This window comes from Triturus cristatus, chromosome 12 (assembly GCF_964204655.1).
Source record: "Triturus cristatus chromosome 12, aTriCri1.1, whole genome shotgun sequence".
NCBI classification, from domain to species: Eukaryota; Metazoa; Chordata; class Amphibia; order Caudata; family Salamandridae; genus Triturus; species Triturus cristatus.
Window position 1 is genome coordinate 637,530,335 of NC_140595.1, and position 25,465 is coordinate 637,555,799.

The window sequence follows — 25,465 nt, forward strand, 5'->3', positions numbered from 1 at the left end:
AACTAATAAATCCAAAGAAATCTTCAGAATTGTCAACAAATTATCCAATCCTGACAGAGTGACTGCAGCGATGCCGCGTACACAGAATCTAGTGCAACACTCTCAACCTTTTCTTTAATGATAAGATCAAAACGATCAAAGACAGCATCCCTCTTAGGCCTCCCATTGCAAAACTCCAAGCAATGCCAGGAACCCTTCTACTAATGTCTGAGTGGCCCGCCATCCTGGACCTGCTAACTAAAGTAAATTTGGGGTCTCCGTATGATATATGCCCTCAAAAGGTCCTAAAAGAAGTATTCTCCTTTCCGGACCCAGCCTTATCCCTTCTCAATAACTCCTTGAGTCAAGGGGTGGTCCTCAACTCCTTTAAGGAGGCAATAGTGGTTCCACTATTAAAGAAAGTCAGGGATGACAAAAAAAAATGCTGAAAAACTATTGCCCCATATCATTGCTACCGTACCTAGCTAAGGTTCTGGAGGCACATGTGGCCAGTTGCCTGTGTTCCTTCCTAGAGGACACTCATTTCCTCGACCCACATCAAGCTGGCTTCTGACCAGCTCACTCTACTGAAGCAGTTATCCTTTCAGTCATAGATGACATGAGGGAAGAAGCGGACAGGAGCTACCCTCAGGCGCAGGTACTTCCTGACTTTTCGGCGGCTTTCGACGCAGTTGACCATGTACTTCTGATCACCCGTGTCGGAGCCACAGGCTTACAGGGCTCAGCACTAGACTGGATATCCTCCTTCCTGAAAGACTGTTGTCAGTCGGTCTGCCTACCCCTATTCGGCTCCCCCAAGGATCAACTCTCTTATGGAGCCCCCTGGAGTCCTCTCTGTCTCACCACCTCTTCAATCTATATTTACACCACCTGGTGTATGCGATGGTAACGATGAAGGTAAAGACTTACTACTGTGCAGGCAATTGCTGTTAGCTATCAGTAGCTCACCGAAATCAAAATCTGCCAGGATTGGATGAATGATAAACAGCACAAACTGAATTCCTACAAGACCGAAATAGTCATTACCAGCAACAAGATTGACTTGTGGAATCCTAATTTCTGGCCAGCATCAATGGGCACCCCACCCAGCCCAAGAGTTCAATTAAGAGCCTCGGGGTCTTCATTGACAGTACGTTGTCCACTAAACCCCAAGTAGATGCTACAATATCATCTTGCTTCCTTCATTTGTGTAAAATAAGAAAAACAGGTAAATATCTCTTGAAACCCTTCTCAGGATAATCATTGCATTGGTGATCTCCAGGCTAGATTAAGCAAATTCTCTTTACCTGGCCTCCATGAGGTACTCAACCGCAGGCTACCACTGGCACAAAACCAGGCAGCCAGGTTGATCTTTCATAAACCTTGAAAATTTCACATCACCCTCTTGGTAAGGGAGCTGCATTGGCTACCAGTGAAAGCGATGCAGTATTCAAGACTGGTAGCCTCATTTTTAAATCCCAAATGGCACATGTCCTGCGTTCATCTTGGCCCATTTCCAAAAATACTCTCCTGCCCACAATTTATGATGCTCTCATATCAATCTTCTTACCATTCCCTCCTTTTAAAAAGAAGAGACTCGGTGGCTCTAGGTTTTCCTATCTCACCCCCGAATATGGAACTCTCTGCCATTATAAATTAGATTGACACCCTGTTACATCAGTTTTAGACAACTCTTAAAAACATGGCACACAAGTAAATCTGCGGGCTCTCTGTGGTGGTTCTGTTATTCTTGCGCCAAGAAGACATTTGGTGTAACATGCGTTCTCTAAATGCTTTTAACATAACAATTAACCCAAATATTGGGCACTGCCAAATAAGAGTGGTATCCAAAGAGATAGACTGAGGTGGTAATATCAGCAGGGTTTCATTCCAAACAGTGACATGTCCTCCCAGATCAAAGCAGTCTGTTTGAATGTTGAGAATTTATCAGCTTAGGCCAATGGATGGTGCATACGATAATAAAGGGTTGCTGCACCCAAGTGTTACCAAGGCCAGAGAATTAGAAACTCTACCCCTACAAAGAAAGTTTGCAGTTCAAACCACCTACATCTCCTATTCGAATAGGCAAAGGACTTTTTAGCCAACCAGAGGGTCTGCTGTATATACTACCAGTACCGAAAAGAATGAAGTCCTAGACCTGAGACTCCTTGACATGTGGATTGTTTCAAAGTGTTTGAAGATATCATGATTGAAGACAAATTCCTCTGACTTTTGTTTGAAGGATACTTACTTCACATCTCACTATCCAGAAGCAGAAGTACATCTAGGATCCGCCGTAGATGTAAAGCACCACCAATTTTTAAAAGTTGACCTTTTGGAATAGAAACACAAACAGAGTTTCTGTAATGTCAACTAGTGGTAGCCTTGGACTTTGCATGGGAAGGTATACATTAGTATTGTTACTTAGACAACTGGCAGGTAATGAGAAACTCAAAGGCAGTAAACCCAACTCTGTGGAAATACAACAGTCAATCCTCTACAAACAAAAGGTTTTCATGGGCCAATCATAGATGTCCACAGATCAAGTGCCTTTAATATAGAAGAGAGTATTCACTCCTTACGAAAGAATTCCCTTTATCACTCCTCACAGTCTGATGAACATGATGGCAGAATTACCAATTGCAGATAGCGTATTCGAGAAATAAAATCTGTGCATAAAGGTGCTGCAACTCAAGATAGTGATTCTACGCTTTAAGTCCTTTCAAAACAACTAACACAAAATGTACAGATCTGGTCAGACGTTCCAAAGCCATGGAATACATTCTGCAACAGTGTTAGATATTTCGCCAACTGTCCAGAGAAACCCAGAACATCTTGCACTGCACCCTGGCCGTGTGGGACTTTGTGTATTAGAAAGTCCATGTGTTCTATCCAGTAGTATTGATCCAGTGTATGCTCTTGATGACGTGACGCCTAATTGCCCCAGGTTTCTTTCACTTTGGAGTGTGTCTGTGCCAAGACTTTGACTTTTAGGACATTACTGGGTTCGCAGCATTAGGGAGAAATACGTTTTCCTTAGATTTTGCGGCTTCAGATGCAGGTCAGGCAAGTTTGTAATGGTAAATGTCAGGTTGCCTATTTAACCCAAACTTATGCAAATATACAGTTGCTGTTGCTAGGTGACAGCCAGTAGTGTGGAAAATAGGAGAAGGGTGAGTTTCAAAGAGGGTAGATAAGGAAGCCTTCACCTCTTAACAATTTGCTACAGTTTGAGAGGAGTACCAAGTGTGGGAGATGGAGGCTGTCATGACCACCATGGATATAGAACAACCAACATGAAGGGCACTATTTTGTGCAGCCATGGATACTTTTCTTTCATTGTATACAGTGAAGCACACGCGTATAGTACCCAAGCAGATGAATAAATATGTTACTTACACCTAAGAATATGTAAGGAACCTGTGATATGGGGCACTGGACTGACCTTCAGCAGAGCCTGTAGTCAGGTAAATGAGACATTTAAGAGATTATTCATCCCTGAACTAAATTTGCTGCCACCTCCATTATTCACCTCATTGCATGTTTGCTTTGGACCAGCTGCCACCCTAGATCGAGTTGGAGGTGCAATCTAGGTGCATTTCCCTTTTAGTAGTGCAAGGCTCGTTTGTGAACCATTTTATGGAAGAATACGCTGCTCCACTTAGTTTGTAGGTAGATGAGCCCTCTGAAATAAAACATAGGGCAGGACTAAAAAACTGCATGCAAAATTTCCAGTTCATGCAGAGGCCTCTCATCCCAAAAAGGAATTGGAAGTAACTTAATTGGATTCAGGCCACTTGTCCACTCTCTGTGGAGAGTCCTATTTTTTCATGGCGAGCTATTTTTAGAACCTACTGGCCCGTTCCCACGAGCTGACAAGGAAGAGGTGTTCTGTTCACTCATCAGTGAATGAGCATTTAAGATGCCTTTAAATCTTGTTTTTATCTTGTCGCATTTGCTCTGTGTTCAGAAAGGTCAAAAGTCAGTTTGTTTTCTTATAATTTATTTTCTTTCTCGGACTGCAACCTTAGGAGATTTTGTAAAGTGAACTGTCTCACAATTGTGTTGTATACAGTATGCAATGAAAGGATGTAGAAGGTCCGGATGTTTTTTTTCTAACACACATTTAAATAGCTTGTAAGTGAACTGTACAAACATTTCAAAATATATTTCAGTAGTTATGAAAGCAAGTTTTGTGTAAATCTGTGTGATGCAAAACAGATTGAATAGACTAAAAACAAAACAGAACATTTTATTTGGTGATGTTCAAATGACAAATATTTTAGCTGAAACCCAATTTTCTCAGATTGTTAATACAATATATAGGTATAGTAGTAAAACTACGTTACTGGGAAGATTTTTGCCCATTTCAATGGAAAATGTGCTGTTTGTAAATGATTACTACATCGTTGCTTTTGTAATATGTTTATTAAAAGTAGATTTTAAACATGAACTACTGAAAAATATTCCTGCCCTGATGGCAATGCCTAGTGAACTAAGAGGCAAGTCAGGGATCATGTGGGCCCTACACGTGGGCTAGATTCTTACTATACATGGAGCAAATGTTTTTTGTATTAAATCAAACAAAAGAGTTTTTGTACAGCAGAAATGATGAACTCGCATATTTGACGGTGCACACAAATGTGATAATGAAGAAAAAGGAGGCTCTATAAAATCAAATATTTGTCTAGGATCACACAATTTTAGACCATTTTACAGGTCAAGTACATTACAGTTAAGTCGAATAGAGTATTCAAGTTACTAGACCTGGAGGGCTAGTAACATTTGTATGATTTTTCGAGGCCTGACATGGCTTCTGCAGTCAAGATCTGAAGCTTCCATCAGTGGGTCTCAAAATACTCCGGGAAACTAGGGAGGCCTTCCACAGGAAAAGTGTTTATCTCTTAAATGGAAAAGGTTTGGTATTAAGTTCATGACATTGTAAACTACCTCTTCCCAAACAGGTGCTGCCATATTCCTCAGTTACAATTAGCAATCATAACAGCTTACAGGAAGTCACAAGGCAGTGTTGGGGTGAGGTGCTGTTACCTAAACACCCTATGACATTCCGTCCTAAATGTAAACTTTGAATCATTACTCTAAAACAAATTCCTCTTAACTTGAACTACTGTAATTTCCTTTTCAAAAGTTCAAACAGCCCTCTTCTGAAGAAAATGCTAGGTCTCTGAAATTCAGTCGCCAAATTAATTATTAATTCCAGATATTGAGACCACTTAAAGCCAATATTAGAGTCCACATATTGACTCCCTGTAAAGGAATGCTGCCTGTTATAATCTTTGGTCTGTTACATAAATCCTTCATCCAAATTGCTTCTAAATATCTTTCTGACTGCCTGGTAATTGGCTCTATCTTTCCCCTTTTCTCTTCCACTAAGTTACTCATTCACCCCCAACCACTAAATCTTTCATCCATTTGTTGGAGGAGCATCAATGCTTCTTGGGGCAGCCCTTTTGGACATGCTCCCCATTCGCTGAGAGACATTTCAGATATTACCCATTCTAGGAAAGCTATGAAATTGTGTTGATAGATCTCGCACATAGACAGTCTGTTGTTAAAATTCCTCTTGTGGACCATACCAAAAAACTTACAGCGGGCTTGAAGAGATAGCCCATTCCTTACCATTGATTGGCTTTCTTGTCACTCTTATTTCCTTGCTTCTTCATTTGATGGCTTTTCTTCCTCTGTTTGGGTTTGTCCCGCCCCAAAGCTTAGCTTTTTTTACCATCCTAAATGCGCGAATTGAAATAATTACTTTTTTCCTTCAGCACTCATGAAAGTGTATGTGCTTTCTTGCTGTCTCTCTCTTGTACTGCTCCTCCCTTCAAACATCTCCTCAAGAGTACTTACTCTCTGCTGTTCTATTCTTCCCCTTCCCCCAGCTCATTCATTGCTTACTCCACCCTCCGTATCTTTTTTTTTTTTTGCTTAATTAGTTTTTCTCCCCATCCCCTCCAGCGCCCTTGATGCTTCCCCACTCACTCCTAGTTTCCCTTCACTCCATGCTGCCTTTACCTTGAAGCGCTCCTCTGTTACCTGCCTGCCCAGCCTCCACCTGTCAAATTCTTTAAGGAAAAAATAATTATTTTGGGAGGACCCAGAAGTTCCCATGTGCTGCCATTAAGCACCTTTTTCAGATGTGCTTTTTTACATACTAAATATTTGTATGTTTTCCTCTCAAAGATTGGCAACCACCATCTATGAGCTGTAATATAGAAAATAAACAAAACTTTGGTGACTCATTTGCATGAATGTCATCACCCTGGCCCATTGTAGCACCATACCTGCATGTAAGTCTTTTCAACTTTTTTTTTCGTTTCATTGACTTGTTTTTAAGATTGTCTAGGCTCCTTGGGGCTTTTGCAATAATCCTAACATATTGTAATTGTATTATTTATATAGCTCTTACTACCCCTGATGAGGCTTTGAAGCCCTTTTCAGCGAGTAGCACACTAGTTCAGAACTCAAAGTAGATTATTGATGGATTAGTATAGGGAAATCTAAGTTAATTTGAGCATTGGGCATTTGAGTCTCTTAGTTGGATTGAATTTTCTCAGAAATGGAAATATTTATTTATAATGTGTTATTGTTGTGTTTCACTGCAACAAAGAATAATTAATGCTGGATCTATTTTTCAGCATTACTTGTGCATTGAAATATTGTAATAGCAAGAAAATGCCACAGAATATGCTGCATAATAAATGGTCCTCCAGCATCGAGCTTTCATAGATTAATATGCTTGAATCATTCCCCTTTATCAATATGGTAGCCCCATGGTAACTTTGCTATAGCAGTAGAAGGCACTGTCTGCCTGACAGACCCCAGAACAGTGGCCCTTGATTAGCACATCCACCTCATTAGAAAAGACCCTAACTCCAAAAAATGAGATGAGTGCACTCGGTCTCCCTGTGGCCATCTCGCCTTTGATTTGTACTGCACATTGTGTGGATGGGAGGCCAAGAGCTTTGCTCTTACTTCAGACTAGATAAATATTTATTTCAATGAACAATTTTACTAAAACCCCTTCTTTGGGCGGTGACGGCAAGTGTAGAGTTTGTTCCACTACTTTCTTTATATTGGAGAAAAATCATTGCTTTGACCATGGAAAAGTCCTCCAAAATTAGTCCTTTTCAAGGCATGTTATTTCTTTGGGAAAATAGGTCTTCACAGATCACCCTCTCAAGATGTGTGTTTATTACCTGTTCCTAGATCATAAGGCTAATTTATCAAAACCAGGCTGTGTCCCTAGGATACCTAGACTCACTGCGTCCCACAAGTTATTTTATCTTTCCATCAGGAGCATGGAGAGTTGCATGCCATAAGCTTAGAGTTACTGCAGGTGGGCCTTTAAAAGTTGTATGTCTGGTTCCATCATAGAGCACAGTAGTAGGCCGCCCTGTAAGCATCATCAATCTATCCATCTGGTATGCTATCTGTCGGTGGAAGGTGTATCCAGTGGTACACCACAGTTAATTGCGCAGCCCAATAATATTTCAGGATGTCTGGCAGCGCAATGTCACCATCATACCAGCCTCTTGTCAGTTTTTGAATGGCAATGCCCGGGGGCTCCATTTCAGAAGAGCGTACGTATCTCCCTCTCAAAATCTTTAAAGTAGGGACTGGATAAGGGGTAATGTGTGAGACCTACAGAACACAGGGCAGCGCTATCATTTTAAACAAGGCTGTTCTGCCAAGAAACGAGAGCGGCAGGGTTCACCAGTGTTTAACATATGCCCCTGTAGCTTTTATGGGAGGTCATCCTTGTAACCCTAGGAGTCCACTTCTTCGTCTTGGGTACAATAGGGAGAGCAGGTGCAGTCTAATAGGCTCTTCTCAGGTCTCAGACAACAGGTTCAGTCCTCTTCCAATCCACGAGTTCACGAGTGTTCTGTGGTGGGTGCTTGAAGGTGCCACAAGTACAATTGCCACCTACTAGTGGGTGGGATTGTCCCATGAGGATGCTCTAAGCAATGGGATAAACATTCCCAGGGCTAACCCTACCCACTTTGTTTATTTTCAAGATGGCAGAAGTCTTCAGTCACACTAATCTTGGGCTCTGAATGCTAGGCAAGTGTATGTATGTATGTATGTCTCTGTCTATGTGGGGGGGAGGCAGTGTATTCTGGTCATTCTAGTATTCTCCCACTTCTAACAGCAAAATCCAGTTTGATGCAGCCCCTATACTCACAACAACTTCAGACACAGTTGTCTGGTGTAACAAAGCTAACTTTTCAGCAACCAGTCACTGGATTGATTCTTCCCCCTGCCACCCCCATTTGAAATGTGCCCCAAATGTTAAATAAAACCCAAAGACTTGTCAAACAGTCAGTGATACTGTAATGTCGAGAGACCTACAGTGATTGGGGCCTGACTGGCTAGGTCACAACAGAAGAGCTCTGTCCACATGTCAGGTAAACATTTGTCTGTGACAGCAGGACAATGCAGAAAGAACATTTAATGAACGGAATGCTGAACAATGTCAAACACTCACCCCGTCAGAGATCATAATCCATCATTTGTTTTTGCTCACCACGCCATTCAAGTATGGACCCAGCCACATTACACAACTTAGACATACCAAAGGATTGAAGTGACATTTGGGCTCAAGGCAGAACATTATCTACAAATAAAACCTACACAGCCAAATGAAGGATATTGTGCATCAAGGGCTCTTCAAAACTATTCAATTCGGTCCAAATTCCAACCTATCACATTTTTCCCTATTACAGCTTCTTCAATCAGAACTGAAACTTCTGTCCATAAATTCCACCATGCGGCCATGTCATGAAACAGAACATCTGGAAAAGGACCATCTTTATAGCAATAAACAGTAAATAATTTCTTAAATGCACATTTTAGAGTATTTCTGCTATCAAGTAGCGATCGACTAAGTGGGAGTTGAACAAAACCCTTTCCCACCTAATACCAAGTAATTTACAAGGCTTGCAAAAGATCAATTGGCTATAACGTCCGTAAGAGTAAGTGGGATCCAAGAGTTTATTTCTATAGAACATTGCTTGAAGTTCACCAAGGATAATGTTGCCTTCTGCCACATCAAAATGGGAACAGGGCTCTCAAGAACAGCCATGACCCACTGTACGAGAGGGATGACCTCTATGCCAGCACTCTCTGCGGGAGTGGTGCCGGTGAATAGCTGCCATGCAGCAACATGGTGCAATAGACACACCTTCAGAAAACACTACAGCTTGGAATCAGTACCAGACAATGGTGGGACAAGCAGCTCTGCGCTATCTCATGAGGCCCTCTGTTTCATCCCATTTTCTGCATTGTAGGTATCAACTGTAAATAATGCTTACTACACTTATTCAATCATGTGAATCTATGAAAGAACCAATGCTTGGGAAGAAAAAAGTTTCTTACCTATCTCCATTGCTGGTATCTTTTCTAGATTTCTCCCAGAATGGAGTCTTACGTAATGTACTTGTTGTTTTTCTTAAATTCTAAACACTTGTGGAAATCTGAGGTGTGATGCCCTCTGGAAAGGCTGAGGCTGCGAGTACTCTCACCTAATTGGCTGGAGTGCAGGATTTTTCCAGTGAGGTGAATATCCTCATAAAGGGGCACTGTTCTAGGCCCTTTCAGGCAGGTATTGCCTGGTACTGCTATTGTGAAATTACAGTGCAGCTCCCTCCTCGATGATGGAGAATGATTCAGGCATATCAATCGTTGTAAGATAACAAAAATGGAGAACTACAGTTACAAGTAGGTAACTTTTTTTGTGACCAAAAATCTAGGCTAAATACAATTGCTGTTGAATGTCAGAGGTTTTGTTGAAATTACTATTGTCTGTATTGGTCATGGTGGTAGATTTCCTATCTCACGTGAGAGGAGATGGTAAGTAGTTGGACCGGATAATGTTGATGTATTTCTACTTGCATTTCATATTGTCTTGCATTGTGCTGTTACTTCATAGATCAAGTCCTTTTGATTCTGTCCACTTGCTAGTGTCTTAAATCAATTCCAATGAACAGTGTTCAATTTTTTGTGGAGTGTAGAGGTTCTTTCTTTGAGGTTTAATTGAAGCACTGTCATGTGAGACCCGTAACAAGATATGTCAGCTTTTTGATCAATGTAATAGTATTTTACCCTGGTGCATATTTGATATTATAAATTGTAGCTTTTCATTTCTAGGCTATTGGTATCTCAAATTATTTGGTAAAGTTTTAGATCAAGACAACAACATCTAGTCTAGTGTTGAATTAAGCGAAAATTTAGTTTACGGACAACAGTTCTCATCCCTTGTGTCTCTGCAAGGTTGGCTGTTTGAATAAAAAATAATAATAATAATTAAGATACATTTTTACAGGAATTCCGTACGTGGCTGAGGGAGGAGTGGGGCCGGACTCTGGAGGACATCTTCCATGAGCACATGCAGGAACTCATCCTGATGAAGTTTATTTACACTAGCCAATATGAGTAAGTCATGGTCCTTCTACTATTGTCTGTCATATCTCCTTAAGCCAATGTCATAAAGTATTCCCTTCTTCCTCACCAGAACTCTACAGTCCAGTGGTTTAGTTCACTATTGCATCCCACCTTTCTTAGGTGCCATACAGGAATGTCAACTATAGGAGGATTTGTTCTCTCTTGACTACCTTGTTTATACAGAAAAGCAAACCACTAGACACGTTTCTTGAGTTTAGCATGCATTACATCTATCCAAATATTTAAAATCTCAACTTTAAACAGTGTTTCAAGAAGTCGAGCTACTCAATTTATGAATTCGCTTTGTTCATGTGAATGACAAATGCACCATTCAGGCTGCCCAAATTATTTTTTCCTAGTTCAAGCCATTTGTGTAGTTCCTCATGCAGCATTGTGGGAGCAGATTCTGGACCTCTTCTGTCGCAATAAATTAGCAAAATGTCTTGAGTAAAAGAGCAAACCACACAGCTCCTCTAATTGCCAGTGTTCAAAAAATGAAAATGCTCTTAAGGTATTCTAGTCAAATTTGGAAATGTTTATGGTTCCACACATTTTAAGACTATTTTGAATCCATGCATTTTACACTACAATTTCAGAATTTTACTATCATTCTCGGAGAAACAAGATAGAGATGTATCGTTTGATTAACTGTTTAAGACAGTCAGTTAGCATGTTTTAGAATATGTAAATTGAACACTGTTGAACAGCAAACTTTAAGGCAAACAGGAAAAATGTTTAATTGCAGTGAGTAAATATTCTTGGATGTAATAGTCCTCAGTTGAAGTCTTGTCAGGTGTAACGTCAAAGGCTTAGTTGTCTGTAGCCCATGGTTGGGTTCCTTCCACTTAAGTGAGTGATTCTGTGGTTCTCATGCAGTGATTGTTGCAGAACCCAAGCCTGATGGTAGGTAGAGTGACCAAATGGGTAGGATTGTTGACTGGGGAGGGAGTACTTCATGGAAGGGAAACACATTCGGGAGTAGGCTCAAAGTAGAAGAGACAGCCAGACTTTTTCATAGTTACTCAGTGTTGGACAAATCTAGATTATGTTGGAAGGGAAGACCTAAACCTGACATGAAGTAAGGGGGAGTAATAGGGGCGTGGCAGATCACTGGTCTGTAATCTTCATAGTAGAAGTTTTACTGAAAGATCATGTACCATCTCACATTGCCTGTCTCAAGGGGGTATGCCAATTGTTACTTTTCCCATGCTCTTCAGTACACTGGGCTAGAGAGAGAAGTTAAAACTACAAAATGAAGACCACTTTTCAATAACTGGAGAAGTGTTTCCTAAGTCTAGATACATCAGGGGACTCTGCAGTGTTTGTGTGAATCCTATTTCTCTGTGGTCCCCATACCTCTAAAGATGACTGCCATTCCTGCTTCGACTTCTTGAGGCCACTCAATTTGGTCTTTCACTGTACACCATAGCATCTTCTCTTCAGCCCATTTTCTGCGTTCCTTTTGCATATAGACTAATTTCTCTGGAAATGTCCTGAAACGTCCCTCGCACATCAGGTTACTTTTCCATCATGTTGGTGTAATAAAGGCGCAAACCTCTTTGTTGCATGTTGGTCTCATTTATCTCCTTTCACCATTCCTTGCTCCTATTTGTGAAAGTATTTTCCTCTTGGCTCTCTGATCAGATACCATAGAGGTCTGCGCTCTCTTCGGTGTCTCAAAACCATTGAATCTGGCTTCGAGGCGGTTAGAATCGGCATCAAATATTTGTGGGGGGTGAGCCCACCCTTTGCCAAAATGTCAGACTCCCTCTCCGCAAGCCTTTGTGGTGGGCCCACAGCAGGATCGTCAAACATCGGGTCCACTTTCTTAACTGTTTCTGTTAACTTAAGTTTCCCAATACTAGTCAGTGGTCGCCTTTGTTTACGATCCCCAAAGGTAAAGCGGACTATTTCAAGTTTGACCTCAATGGAACCCAGTCTGTCCTCTTTTTCCATGTGCTGATCTGCCTGCACCGCGGAATCACATCTTCTCTGGCAGGATTGAAGGAGGGTCCCGTCCTGGGCAAGCCTGGGTCCAACCACTCTTCTCGCGAAGGATATTTTGGGCTGCCATTTCTGGTTGTGTTCTGTGCCTAAGCCAGTTGGGGGTGGGCAGGGGGCTAGATGGTTGCTGAGTAACATTCTCAGTCTTCACCCAGGATTTTGCTCCTCAATAAAGGTTGTGAAAGAAGGCTGCTTTGCTAGCTCATGATCCAGCACTTAACTGATTGAGCTATTTTACTGCAAATGATATTCTGTCCAAAGGGTTCACAATCGAACAGTAGAGTGCAGTTATTGTAGAAGTACAGATTTCGGACAGTGTATATTTTTGGCATTGCAACAGGGAGTTACCAATAAACAAGTGTCAATAAATACTCAAATGCTTCGGCCTGTGACAACCAAAACTAATTTCCTGTTTGGGGTTGCAAGCAGTACCTCAACTTCCTTTTTTTATTTCCAGATTTTTATGGCTGTGTGAAGATTTAAAAAATTTCACTTTTTGAACTACCCTAGAGTATTTTGAAAAGCACCTGGTGCTAGGCGCAATGTTCACTCTAATGTGTGCGGCAGTGCAAGATCTCTGTGTGCTGCACTCAAGGCTATGTGCGCCAAGAAACTGAATATGCTTGCGGGCGCTGCACTCAGCAATATACATCTATGGCAATTGCCACTTCAAACTTTTGCTAACAGCAGAAGCGAAAACAAGTGCATTTCTCACACACAGCTCTGTAGAATTGGGTCTTGTTGATCAAAATCATCACAACATGAGTTATATACTCTTGTGGCATCTAAATCCCAGATTAAAAAAAACAGGACTCAGAATGTAGTACAATTATAAACTATTATTGGGCAGAAGTGTTGATCTAAGCGGTCATAAGAAAGAGATCGATACTAAGCCAAAACTGGGATCCTGGCTGGACCCTATGAAATATGCTAAATTGTTTCCCAGTGTAACTTGCAGACAATGGAAACATTGAGCAGCGCCCGCAGGTGGTATGCTTTCCTTTCCAAGCAGGAATCTGCAGGCGGTGAAGGGTCTTTCTCATTTACAGTTCCAGTTGGGCACAAAACAAAAAATTTCATTTAAAGGGCCATTAGCCCTCCTTTTGTTCAAGAATGACCCCGGTTGGTAGCCACCTGGAGCCTAATACAAAGATGCAATTTTTTTTTTATTAATAATTTTTATTGAATTTTATTTTCTAATCCAAGCAAACCCCCACCCCACAGCTGCTGTCCTATCATAAATCCAATCCAAATTTCACAGATTAATGACATTATATGAATACATCGCAAATAATTTAATGACTAGAACTACGCGGAGCCAGCCAAACCCCCCTCCCCCCACCTCCTAAAGAGTCCAGTGCAAAATAAGCCATATATGATTAGCCTCCTGGCAAAAATCATTAGGCTGCAAGCCTACCGTGGTCTGTCACCCACTCAGATACAGGAGCCTAGGTTCTCAAACCTTTACGTCTTGTACGACTACCTCTTCTCATATATATGACTTTTTCCAGATTGTAAACCACTAAAAACCTGGCCAACCATTGTTGGAATTCAGGCGGGCTAGGGTCCTGCCACACCGAGGCAATACAAAGCCTTAATATTGGCATAGCAATCAAAACCAGTTCATGCCCATGTTCCAACCGATTCGTCTCAGATACCTCTAGTAAAATTACATCTGGTGCTAGGATTACCTCCAATTTTAACACCTCTGAGAAAAACCTAGATATTTCTTTTTTCAGGTCCTTTAGCTCAGCGCATGCTGCAAAAATATTTACAATCTCTGCTTTATGTAGAGCACATCGCGGGCATCATGTACCTTTGCCCTCTCCCCATTTAGCAATCTTATCGGGTGTATATTATAAGAAAAAACAAGTCTTCTAAAACTGTGCATGTAATCGCAACAACGTTAAAATGGATTGTGCCAGGTCAAATGGTTGAAAGAATGTACTGTCAGATATCCCCACCTTCTCTTGCCATTTTTGACAACGTTTAGCCATATCATCAGCCATAACAGAATTAAAGTATCCATAGATTTCCCCGATTTAGATTTCTTCTATAGCCAGTACTCTAACGAAACCAACCGGCCCACCCCCTTTTCGCAGGAGAAAATCTCTTACTTGTAAATATTTTTTTTTTTAAATCCTTCCACCCAAAACTAAATTCATTTTTCAACCCATCAAAGGAGCGCGTAGCTCAGAAGGTGAAAAAAAAAAAAAAACACCCAAACTACCCCACCACGCACCCAGTTCTTCACAAGTGAATCTCTAAAAAAAAAAAAAAAAAAAAACTCCAGTAGGTTTCGATTATTAGTCAACGGTGTATATAATGAAAATCTACGAATCCCTAGAATTGTACGCACAGCACTCCAGACCTTGAATACACTATGCAGGCTCTTAAAGCGTACTTTTATTTTTTTAATAGCTGTCATTTAATTGCCAACATAGATGCCCCCAGGCCCCTTTTTTCATTATGAGTTCATAGGGAGAGGACACTTATTCTGTTTCCCTACTGTCAGTCACCGTTTTCTAGCAACAACACTCTCCTACATATCAATGTAGTAGCAGCCCAATAATATAATTTCAAATTAGGTAGTGCCCACCCTCCTCTCTCTCTCTCTCTGGGTATTGTAAGCAATGTAAAGGCTCGTCTAGGTCTTTAGTATGACCAAATATACCGGGAGAATAGATTTTCCATTGTTGTAAACCATTGCGGCGAAACTCTAGAGAGATAGCCCTAAAGAAGTATAAGATTTGTGGGGGAAAAAACAACGTAATCACGTTCCATCTACCCCCTCTGGATAATTGTAGATTATTTAGTCTGCCAAGGTCTTGCTTGATTTTACACAAAATGGGTTCCATAGTATCTCTAACGACATTGTCCAATCTAGCAGACGAACTCCCATATATCTAACCTTCTCCACAACCCGAATATCTGTCATCTTAATTCCTTCATTGATAATGATCTGGGTATTATCTTTATTAAAAGCATAACCAGAGATTTTCTCAAATAGTCCACCTTCCTCTTCTACTGCCTTAATAGATTAAACTGGATCAGATGTTACAAGAGCAATGTCATCAGCATAAGTAAGGGTTTTTGTCTCCCAGCCTTGGGTCTGGATTGCTGCTATTAGGACATTGCTTTCCAGTCTGCAGATGAAGGGGTCGATGTAATCGCAAAGGGAATCAAGGGCAACCTTGCTTAGTCCCCTGTGAGATTGTAAATGATTCATATAATACTCCATTCACAGCGACCCTGTCCGTTGGCTCAACGTATAGCATTTTGACCGCCTGAATAAAGCCCGACCAAGACCAATTCTTGACATTGCTATCCTGAGAAACTGCCAAGAGACCGGGTGGAAGGCTTTCTCTGCATCAAGCAAAATTAAAGCCATAGGGTCCCCTGTCACGCTGGTGGCATCAAATAGTGATATGACCCTACTAATATGATGAGTAGTAGATCTTCCAGGGATAAACCTATGTTGCCGCACCAAAATGATTTCATAAATAATAGGTGCAAGCCGCATAGACAGAACTTTCAAATAGATTTTGGAGTTGCCATAACACTATTTTGGCAGAGGACCACAAACTCGGAGGCCTGCCTCCCTTGAAGATGTGTTCAAATACTTTGCTCATAATCTCCTTAAGCTGAGGGGCAAATGTATAATAGAATTCTGTCGGGATAGAGTCAGTGCCAGCAGCTTTTCCCCTTGCTAGGTTATTTATAGAAATCAAGATCTCAATCCATTGCAGGGGACTAGCTAGTTACTCCTGATCCTCACTGGAGAACTTCACATATGGAATTGAATCAAGATATTCCCTAACATAATTTTGTTCCCTCCCACTGTATTCCATATACAAGGCTTGGTAATATTGTTGGAATGCTTCTCTAATCATACCTGGGTCCTTGACACGGCCTAACACTGGATCATTAATCTCCCGGACTAGATTTAACATTGCCTGTTGCCTGGTCTGAATTGCTAGATGATGGCCAATTCATAGACTTCTTCCTTCTGGGACACCGATTTATCCGCAGCTTTATTCACCAAATATCTACAATAGCAGATTTGGCCACAGCAACCTGTAATTGTTCAGCTGTTAATACCCCCATCTGAGTGGCAGCGATCAAAACCTCTTCAGCAGCAGCTAAAGCATTCTGTATCTCCAGTAGAGTTTGTTTGGAATGCTTATAGTTCAGGTTGAACCTCAAATGTTTCACCTCGGATTCCGGCCTTCATGGCGTCCCTGACCGTCTCGATAGAGGTGCTCCCTAAATTATCCCCCAAAAATAAGGGGATCCATTGTCTCATATATTTACAATAACATTAGTTTAAAAGAAGCGTTATTTCAGAGGTCCAAGACCTTGCCTTTGAATTAAGGTCCGCACTCTCAAATTCTAGCACTAATGGATTATGATCTGATAAGATCCGTGGTGCTTTCTTCATGCTACATTCCTGGATTTGTGTGTTGGACACAAACACTTAGTCTAATCTGGCATGCAATAGGTGGTGAGCAGAAAAAAAAGTAAACCCGGGATCTAAAGGTTTTAAGAAATGCCAGCTATCTACCAAGCTGCGAACGTTATACATGCCCCGCAATGCCTGGAAGACTTTTGGTTTCCTCCCAGAGTAACGCCACCCCTCCTCCAGGGACCAGTCACTTGGCAGATTAATATTACAATCTCCACATAAAATGATAGGGAGTGCCAAAGTGTTAGTTCCTTGGAGACAGCTGCGATCTCTCCACAGTCATTAATACTGCTCCTGTGACATTGTGAATAGCTTCATTCCCCCTCTGGAGCTTAGCTGACATTCTGCAATAAACCAACGGCCGAACTTGTCGGCCCGTGTCTAAGTAAATTGAGAGCCACCCCCTCGAGCCAGAATAGCCACTCCCTGTATCCGCACACTTTGTGTTGCCGCACCAATCAATTTATACCCCAGAGATTTCAGTAGGTGCTGTTGCGACCCTTCAATATGGGTTTCCTGCATATATATAATATCCGCTACATGCAATTGTCTCCCAATGGCAACTTTCTGCCTTTTCTTTGCGTCATTAAGCCTGCAGATATTAATAGTTGCACTCACAATTTACTCATAATTAATTTGCAGCTTTACCCACAAAGTTATACACGTATTCGGAGACATCCAGTTCAGATACCACCCGACCGTTTCATAGAGCCTATGAATTAAGTGACTGAACCATGTTCCCTCCTCACCAGCATGTAGATCCCTTTCCCCCTCCCTCCCGCAACCCCCCACCCATCACCAAAACCGTGGCAATCAGGCCCAACCATGAGCCTGAACGAGGACATCCGCTGCCCCTCCGTCTCTACCCTCCACCTTCTGCCCCCCTAAACCCTTCCTCAACCCATGAAATCATCTGGCAGCCATGCCTTTAGCAAACTTAGACTGGCATACATTTTACCTTATTTACTACCAGATCCCCCGTCTGAAATTTCTTCCAGAAAGTTTTGGGCCTGGACCTCTGATGTGAAACTATGGTTCTGACCCCGAAACACAACTTTCAATCTAGCCGGATTCTGCAGTATTACACAGGGTAGAGCCGGGTCACTAATCTGTTTCTTTGCCAGCATCATGGGAAACTGATGCACACGCTGGACTGCCTTGTCCCAGTCCCAAGTGGACAAACGGGAAGGGCACCTTTAATCAGAGATACAACCTATTTCTTAATGTCGCTGCCTTCAGCATTCTCAGGAATCCCCAGTAAACTTAAGTTGTTGTCATTGTCTATTCTCATGGGCTTCCACATGGCATTGGTCAAGACCCCCTCCTGTGTTGTACCCTGGGTCTTCAGCGCCTCCACCTTGTTTTACCAAAGCTTCTGACAGAGTCTCAACTATACAAAATCTTTCAGCAATGTCTAAGCAGATTTGACTAATTTCCCTCACACAGTTCTGAAGCTTTTTTGCAGCTAGCTGTGCCCGTTGGTTACCATTCTTCACTTCCTCCTGAAAAAGCCTCAGTAATTGCAGGATCAGTGTTAGCCAGGGTTCGCTGGGTTTCCCATTGGCTTGCATCCCCTGCTCACCCTCCACACCATATTGTCAGAAATCCGATAACTGTTCCTCTTATATTTTTTTGCTCTGGGGTAGCAATTGGGTGGCGGGATAGTCCCATCTTAGTTCCTCTGGGGTATCCTTTTCGTATGCATCCAGTGGGGATTTTACTCCCCTCAGCTACTTCTTTCTTCCCCTTTTAGTTAGTGATCTTTTCTGTTTCATAGAACCAGATGCCTCTTCCTGCAAGCTGCTACTACTTAACTGAGGGGCCCCTTTCCCACTTGTTGCAGAGATGCTTGCATCCAACATGTCTGATTCCTCCGCCAGGGAAAATAAATTCTCTATTGAGTCAGGGGCCGGGCACATACCCTCCACAGGTTTTCCCTCACAGTTTTTATTCCTCAAAATACAGGATTCCTTTGTTATTAGCTCTCTCTCACAAATATTTCCCCTCTCAGTAATCTCAGTAATCACGGTTGAGGAACTGTCACCAACTGCCATCTCCTTGTTGGATTTAAATTTACTACAGCCAAGAATACCTCTAGAATGGTTACCTCATTTTGTAGCAGCCAGGGAATAGTATTCATTTACACTACTTTAACTGACTCTCTGCTTTCACTTATGGGAATCAAGTTACTTGCCCCAGATTCCTTGCCCACATGACTCGCATATCCAGTAGTACCAAGGATTCCCTCCTGACCTTAATTAAGTTCCAATTGCTCCGTCCCCCTAGCCGACCCCCTCCCCCAGCCGCGGGCATGTGGTTCCCCTGTCCCTGATCTATTCCCATTCCCCTCTTCAGAGTTTGGCTGCTGGTTGGGATCCCCCACTTAAGGAGCACGTGCCGTCACTTTGGATTGCGGGTTGCCTTGCGGGTGTGGTTTTTTGTGTTGTTCTGTTTTGAAAAAAAGGAAACCGTATTGTGGGCTTGGAGTTATGTGGCCTGCGCTATTGATATCTCCTGATTTACCGATCTGCACCGCCGAGAGACTCTTACTGTAGGTATGTCATATGCTTCTGCCACTCTAGCGGCCGGCCGGATGGTTGTAGGCCCATACCTGTAACCTTTTTTAACATGTAATAAACGGTTTCAAAAAAAAAAAATTAAGTTCCAATTGAGGTCCCATGTCTCCTATAGGGGAAAATGTACTTGTAATAGGTGGTTGAGACCCCCCAGGCTCCCGGGTGTTCCTCAAGGTGTTTTTTTTTTTTTTTTTTTTAACTGGCTCTGTTTTTGCCTTACCGGATCAAAGTTCCCCTTACTTCACACCAGGTTTGCTGTCCACAGCCTCTCTTCGCAGCTGGGAAACCATCAAAGCAGCCGCCACTAGGGTACCATACGTTGCTTTCCTCCTTTACCGCATGTAGCCATTGCTTCAGCCGCCGTATGGCACGGAGTCTCCTGCCGGAATCTTACCACTATGAGAAAGCACAAATGTTCCACGGCATTAGCTGCCACAAACGGTGAGAGCAAGAGCTTACCAAGGACCTTCCAGTGTCTGTGGATGTTTCCTGTTTTCCAGCAACAAAAGCGACCCGGCGTTCGACCTCCAGGGTCCTAGCACTGAGATAATCTCTGCACCGCATATTCCCTACTTCATCTTTGGAGGAATGGAGCACGAGGGGAGAGAGGTGAGCAGCGGCCTCACACACACGCCATCTTGCTCTGATACCTAGATGCTCATTCAATGGAGGGGAAACAAAGGCACACAGCTTATAACTTTAGAGGTCAAGTACTATAGAAAAACATGTGAGGCAGGTTTCTGACTTTGCTTATCCCTTGTATATAAGCTATATGCATATACTGTAAGAAGGTCGGCATTGTGTATTAAGAATGCATAGCAGAGAGAAACAAAAAGTCAGGATTTAAAATGTAACACAGTGATTAGGGTTGTCTGTAGTTATAAGACTATTACTACGCAAAACAATTTAGCACCCTTATATGAAAAATTGAAAAAGTAAGCAACAAGGTTCTAAACCCTTGACTTGCAGGTTGTTGATGCTGGTTCATAGCTTGCCGTGCTATATTAGAAAGATTGCAATGTATGAACTGCAAATAATAAAAGTATATTCCTCTAAAGTAAAAACTGACTTACCGATCTACATAAAATGGAAATCTGTGATCAAAATGTTACACAATGTACTTTGCAGGCGACACACTAACAATCTATGCAACATTATGAGTCAACACTGTAACTAGACAAAGCTCAGCTCTCTCTCCAGCAACTGCATAAACCCCCAGAGTTTTCTTACCATAATTATTATTATTATGCCTGAGGTTTGCTGGCCATGTAAATATCTCTGCAGAAGGTGCCTGAACCCCATAAGATATTTTATAATGCAGACTTTGTGACCAATTAAGCTCAACAAATTTACAGTCCCGTTTGTTCATGTTTCCAATTTCTTTGTTACAAAGTAAATGTATAAGTTGACAGCAACATTCTGGGTTTCATGACTCCATTCCTTTTGATTGCGCCCCCTTTCTGTTGAAACGCCTTGGCTACCAATTTATGTGTACTGTGCATAAATGTTTTCTAATTTCAGCCCTGAATGTCAAACATCGATTAGGTTTTTGCAGTGGTTTTATGGTGAAATCACAAAAAGGGCATGATGTTCTAAGATCAGCACCGACTGGATAACAGCCTAACAAAGCCATTCATTGCCCTAACTCCCAATAGTTCTAACGGCACCATACGTAAACAGTATATGACTGGGAATGGGTCGGGTTCTTATTTGTGTTAATGACCAGCTTTCAGTTTCCATACATGTATACACAAATATAGCAACGTAGCAGAAGAAGAGAAAAGAAGTGGGCGTTCCAAGAAATTAACACAACGAGCCAAGTCAAGTTGGCTCTGGCTCGAATAGCCCATGGATGAGCTTTGAACATATTTAGAATGTAAACCATTTTGCAAACCTCATGCTAGAATACGATCAGATGGCGTACAAGGTTCAAGAAAAAGTATTTCTTTAACATGCTGTAAAGGAGGGTCCACAGAATAAGTTCAAATATTTATTAATGCTGGAAGCACCAAAGAAGTATAAGGAGACAGACTACTGAATGCCCTCTTGCTCCGCCGACCCTCGGACTGTTTGTCTTCACAATCTAGAATTCCCAGGAGTAGCTAGGGAGCAACACGAGAAGGAGCATTGAAAGAGCACGAGAAGGAGCATTCAAGAATAACAATACATCACACATCTTCCCCCGTACAAAATACACAAAACAACAACATACCAAAAAAAATGAATGTAAAGTTATACATCATATAAGAATGCTAAACTATACAGCATCTAGATCACATTCATAGTCGGATAACCATTTGGGTTTATTCCTTACACATTTCTTAGCTGCACGCTCTTTCAACATTTTCATCCAAGAAGCCATTTTCGTCATCCTGTCTCACCATACAAGAATCATTACCACCAACAACATTGTTCATAGTATTATTAATTGTAGTACTCTCACAGATGTCAGAATCACCAAACAAGTCCAACTTCTTAATGAACTGATCATCCTTTACTAAGTCCTGATTGACAACAGCAATCCTTTTTAGGTTCCAAACCTTGCCATCATTTAACAAAACCGCATTTCGTAACACCTCAACCGCAGTTAATGGTTCAGAAAATTGACTCTCGCCCTTCTTGACCTAACTAGGATTCCTCACTTTAACCAACATGCCTACTTCCATTTTAATACCTTTGGAATTGGTTTTCAAATCGTACTATTCCTTGTACTTTAAATGGGTGTCCACAATTTTTTTCCTAATCTATTCCATGGAAATAACATTATTGACAGGATGCAACAGCCAATACGGATTAGCTTTCGTTCTGGCTTCTCTGCCCCTCATGACCACAAAGGGAGAGTAATAATTAAAAAAATAGCTGTGCATGTCAGCGTGTGGAATATGACTTTAAACAAAAAAAAATACAGTATATATACGTTACGTTGTGGAAGTTCTGTTTGAAAGAAGTGATTGAAGAAATTGACAAGTGAGTCAGTACACAAAGTATAAATCCTCAGTGTGAAATTGAATGAAACCGAGGATGCGTCAATTCAATTCCTTTCGCATTCGTAGTGTTGCTGAATGAAAGTAGGAACGCGTCCAAATGTTTCTTCATGCGAGTCAGAGCAGTGCTAGGATACGCGCGATATACAGCGTAATCCTAGATACAAGGAAGTTCTCCCAGCGTCGAAGCAGGTTGCCAAGATACCATTCGTAGAAGAGAGACTCTCCAGCGTGGAAGCAAAACGTAATACGTCACACTAGGACGTGCGTAGGCGTCATCGAGAAGAATGCAAAATCTGAATGGACTGCGGCAGGCAGAATGATTCGGATCCACGGAAGACAGCAGATTCTTAATGGAGTGCAGAGTACGGCAGGCAGCAGGATTTGAAGCCGGTTGGTTAACTAGACTTGAAAGTAAACCAATCCTTCGCTTGAATTCCTGCAATGTAGAAAATGGAAGCCAACGCACAATGTGGTTCCCAAAGTGATTAACAAAACACACAAAGGGTTGAGGCAAAGATCCTGCACCTATTACTAATAGTGGTCTAATAATATTGTGATGGTGCTGACAAAACCAGGAAGTGCACCCTTCTCCACTTCCTATTGGGTAAACCCAAATAGAATCAAAGACAGAAAACTGAATTAGCACCCATCATTTGAAAAAGTCTCATTGCAATTAATTAGGACATGGAACATCCATAGCGACCGATAGAAGAAGCAGGTCCAAAAATTTTTTGTAGTCGAAAATAAGTGTTCTTTATTCAAATGCTTAAAATCCAAAGACCATAAAAGTGAACCTTTTAGCCAACGCGTTTCTTCTCTATCGAGACCTCTTCAGGGCTCAAAGTTAAGTATATGTAGATTCAATTGTATTCCACTTAGGAAAACGAAAAATTTCAATGGCACAGATGATTGTTGATGTACAATACTTGTCAGGTGACGCTGCTCATATTCTGCTCCAGCCGCTCCATCTCCCTGACAGATCAGTCGCACTTCCCAGGAAGGAGGAGTACATGAAGGGAGAATACTAGTTTCTACGACAAGCTGATGGATAGACTGACGACAACTATTCACAACATTGATGAATAGGAGTCTTATAATCAGTAATAAAAAGAAGAGTGGATGCAGGTTCTGCGTGGTTCAATTAAAGATTTAAGACTTGCCGGCGATTACTATAAAAGATTCCTAGAGACTTTGAAAACAAAATCACGAAAGCGGTTATCTTAGCCACCTCATTCTGCAGTTCTACAGACACACCCACCTCCTCTTTGTATCTACATTCTTTGCCATCACGTCCAAGATTACAGCAATCATCTTGTACCCCCACAACGGGCTGTATTATCTTAAGTGGGTGACAACACTTATTCCAATGAATGTCGAAGAGGACGGAGAAGTACCAGATGTAGGTTTAAAGTTTGATGATTACTTGGCACCCGTTTCCCCACCAGCAGATTAACCGCCGGATGAAATTGGAAGTTCTTATGCTCTTTTGGAATGAGCGCCTAAGAGATTCGATTTAACAATGTCAATCAAGCAATACAATTGCTTTTTAGACTGTTTCATGGAGCCTGCTCACAAATCTGTTAAAGCCATTCCAATAATGGATTTAATTTGCTGTGTAAGCTTAAAATCATAAAACACCCTGCCACTGTCTAGATAGTTGGCCCTTGTTGGGACAAAAAAATATAATGCACTGGACGATTCACCTGCCTTTCTTATTTGTCATCCTTGGGCTGATTCAATAATAATGCAGAGCAAGAAAAATGGGCAACCCAATAATCCCTTGGAGGCTTGGGTGATATAAACTTATTTTCAGGTAATAGTGCCTACAACAGATTGTTTTTAGATGTAAGAATTCTTAAGTAATCTTCTCAAATGAAATATTTGAGGACCCTTTCAGTGGCTTCTAAATACATTTCAAATCAATTATTTGACTTACAAGCAACTTTATCGCAAAATAATTGCACAACAAAAAGTGGATTGCTCATTGTATAATCAATGATGATTTGCCTGAACTTTAATGTTTGAAATGGGTTATGGCATAAGTGTTCATGGGATAAAACGTTTTAGTATAGAATCTCTATATCAGTCACTTTTGTCTAGATGTGAATTGTATATTGTACCCTTTTTAATAATCTAGTTTTCTACATAAACTGATAGGGGCCTCAAATAATTCATTTTAGAAGATAATTTCAGAATCCTTACATCCACAAAGAATCCCTTGTAGGCACTATTACCTGAAAATCAATAATAATGCAGGCTGCACAAATAAGATCTCGAAATCCAATTCCTTCCCTGTAGGGTGGGGTAGTACAGGGAGTAAGGCATTAGGACAGTATTTATAAAAGGTTGTCTGCCATGGCAATAATTATGATAACAGCGTCTAACTCCTTTGCGATCCTTGGTTGTTAAGATCGGCAAATGTGGTTGGACATTAACACATATATTGACCTTTTGCTGGAGGACCAGATAGCTAAGGCTAAGAATATCTTCTGTGAAGAAGAGAAACCTTTGCGTGAACTAAGACGGTGCAGTGGGTATAGTGTCTACAGGGTTCAAGCAGCTTGCAGGTGCTGCAGTTCTCTGAAAGCAGACCTGACTGAAGTCCACATCTTTCCGGCCAGCAGTCAAGAGTAAGATCTTGGACATGCTCTATGACTGAGAAGCTCCTTTTGTTAAGCACGTGTACAAGGCTTTGCAGTCAATCAAGACTGACATGAACAGGGAAAGATCCCTTTACATACCACAGCAGAAATTTCAGCCTGTTTGAGCCATAAGCAGAGGATAGTTTATATTTAGAGAAGGGTATCTGCCCTGTCAACCCCCTCCACAGGCCTAAGGCAGACCTGCCAACTTAAAAGATTTTTCTTTCATGCGAGGGTTGGGGTGTGGCCACGTGAGGGGATGGAGCCTAGAGATCCTTACCATGTCACTAGTTGTAAGGGGTGCTTTTAAGTGATGGGGCCAAGGAGAGGAGATGTGGCCTTGTGCTG

General features: G+C 41.6%; 1 protein-coding gene across 2 annotated transcripts in view; it reads left to right on the forward strand.

The window, feature by feature from the left end:
- Positions 1–25,465, forward strand: part of FBXO31 (F-box protein 31) — a 292,218-nt gene that overhangs the window by 207,733 nt on the left and 59,020 nt on the right. For both annotated transcript variants that reach the window (XM_085637496.1, XM_085637497.1), the window contains one exon: positions 10,325–10,434. In XM_085637496.1, coding sequence (XP_085493622.1) covers positions 10,325–10,434 — 110 coding nt within the window. The remainder of the gene's footprint in view (positions 1–10,324; positions 10,435–25,465) is intronic.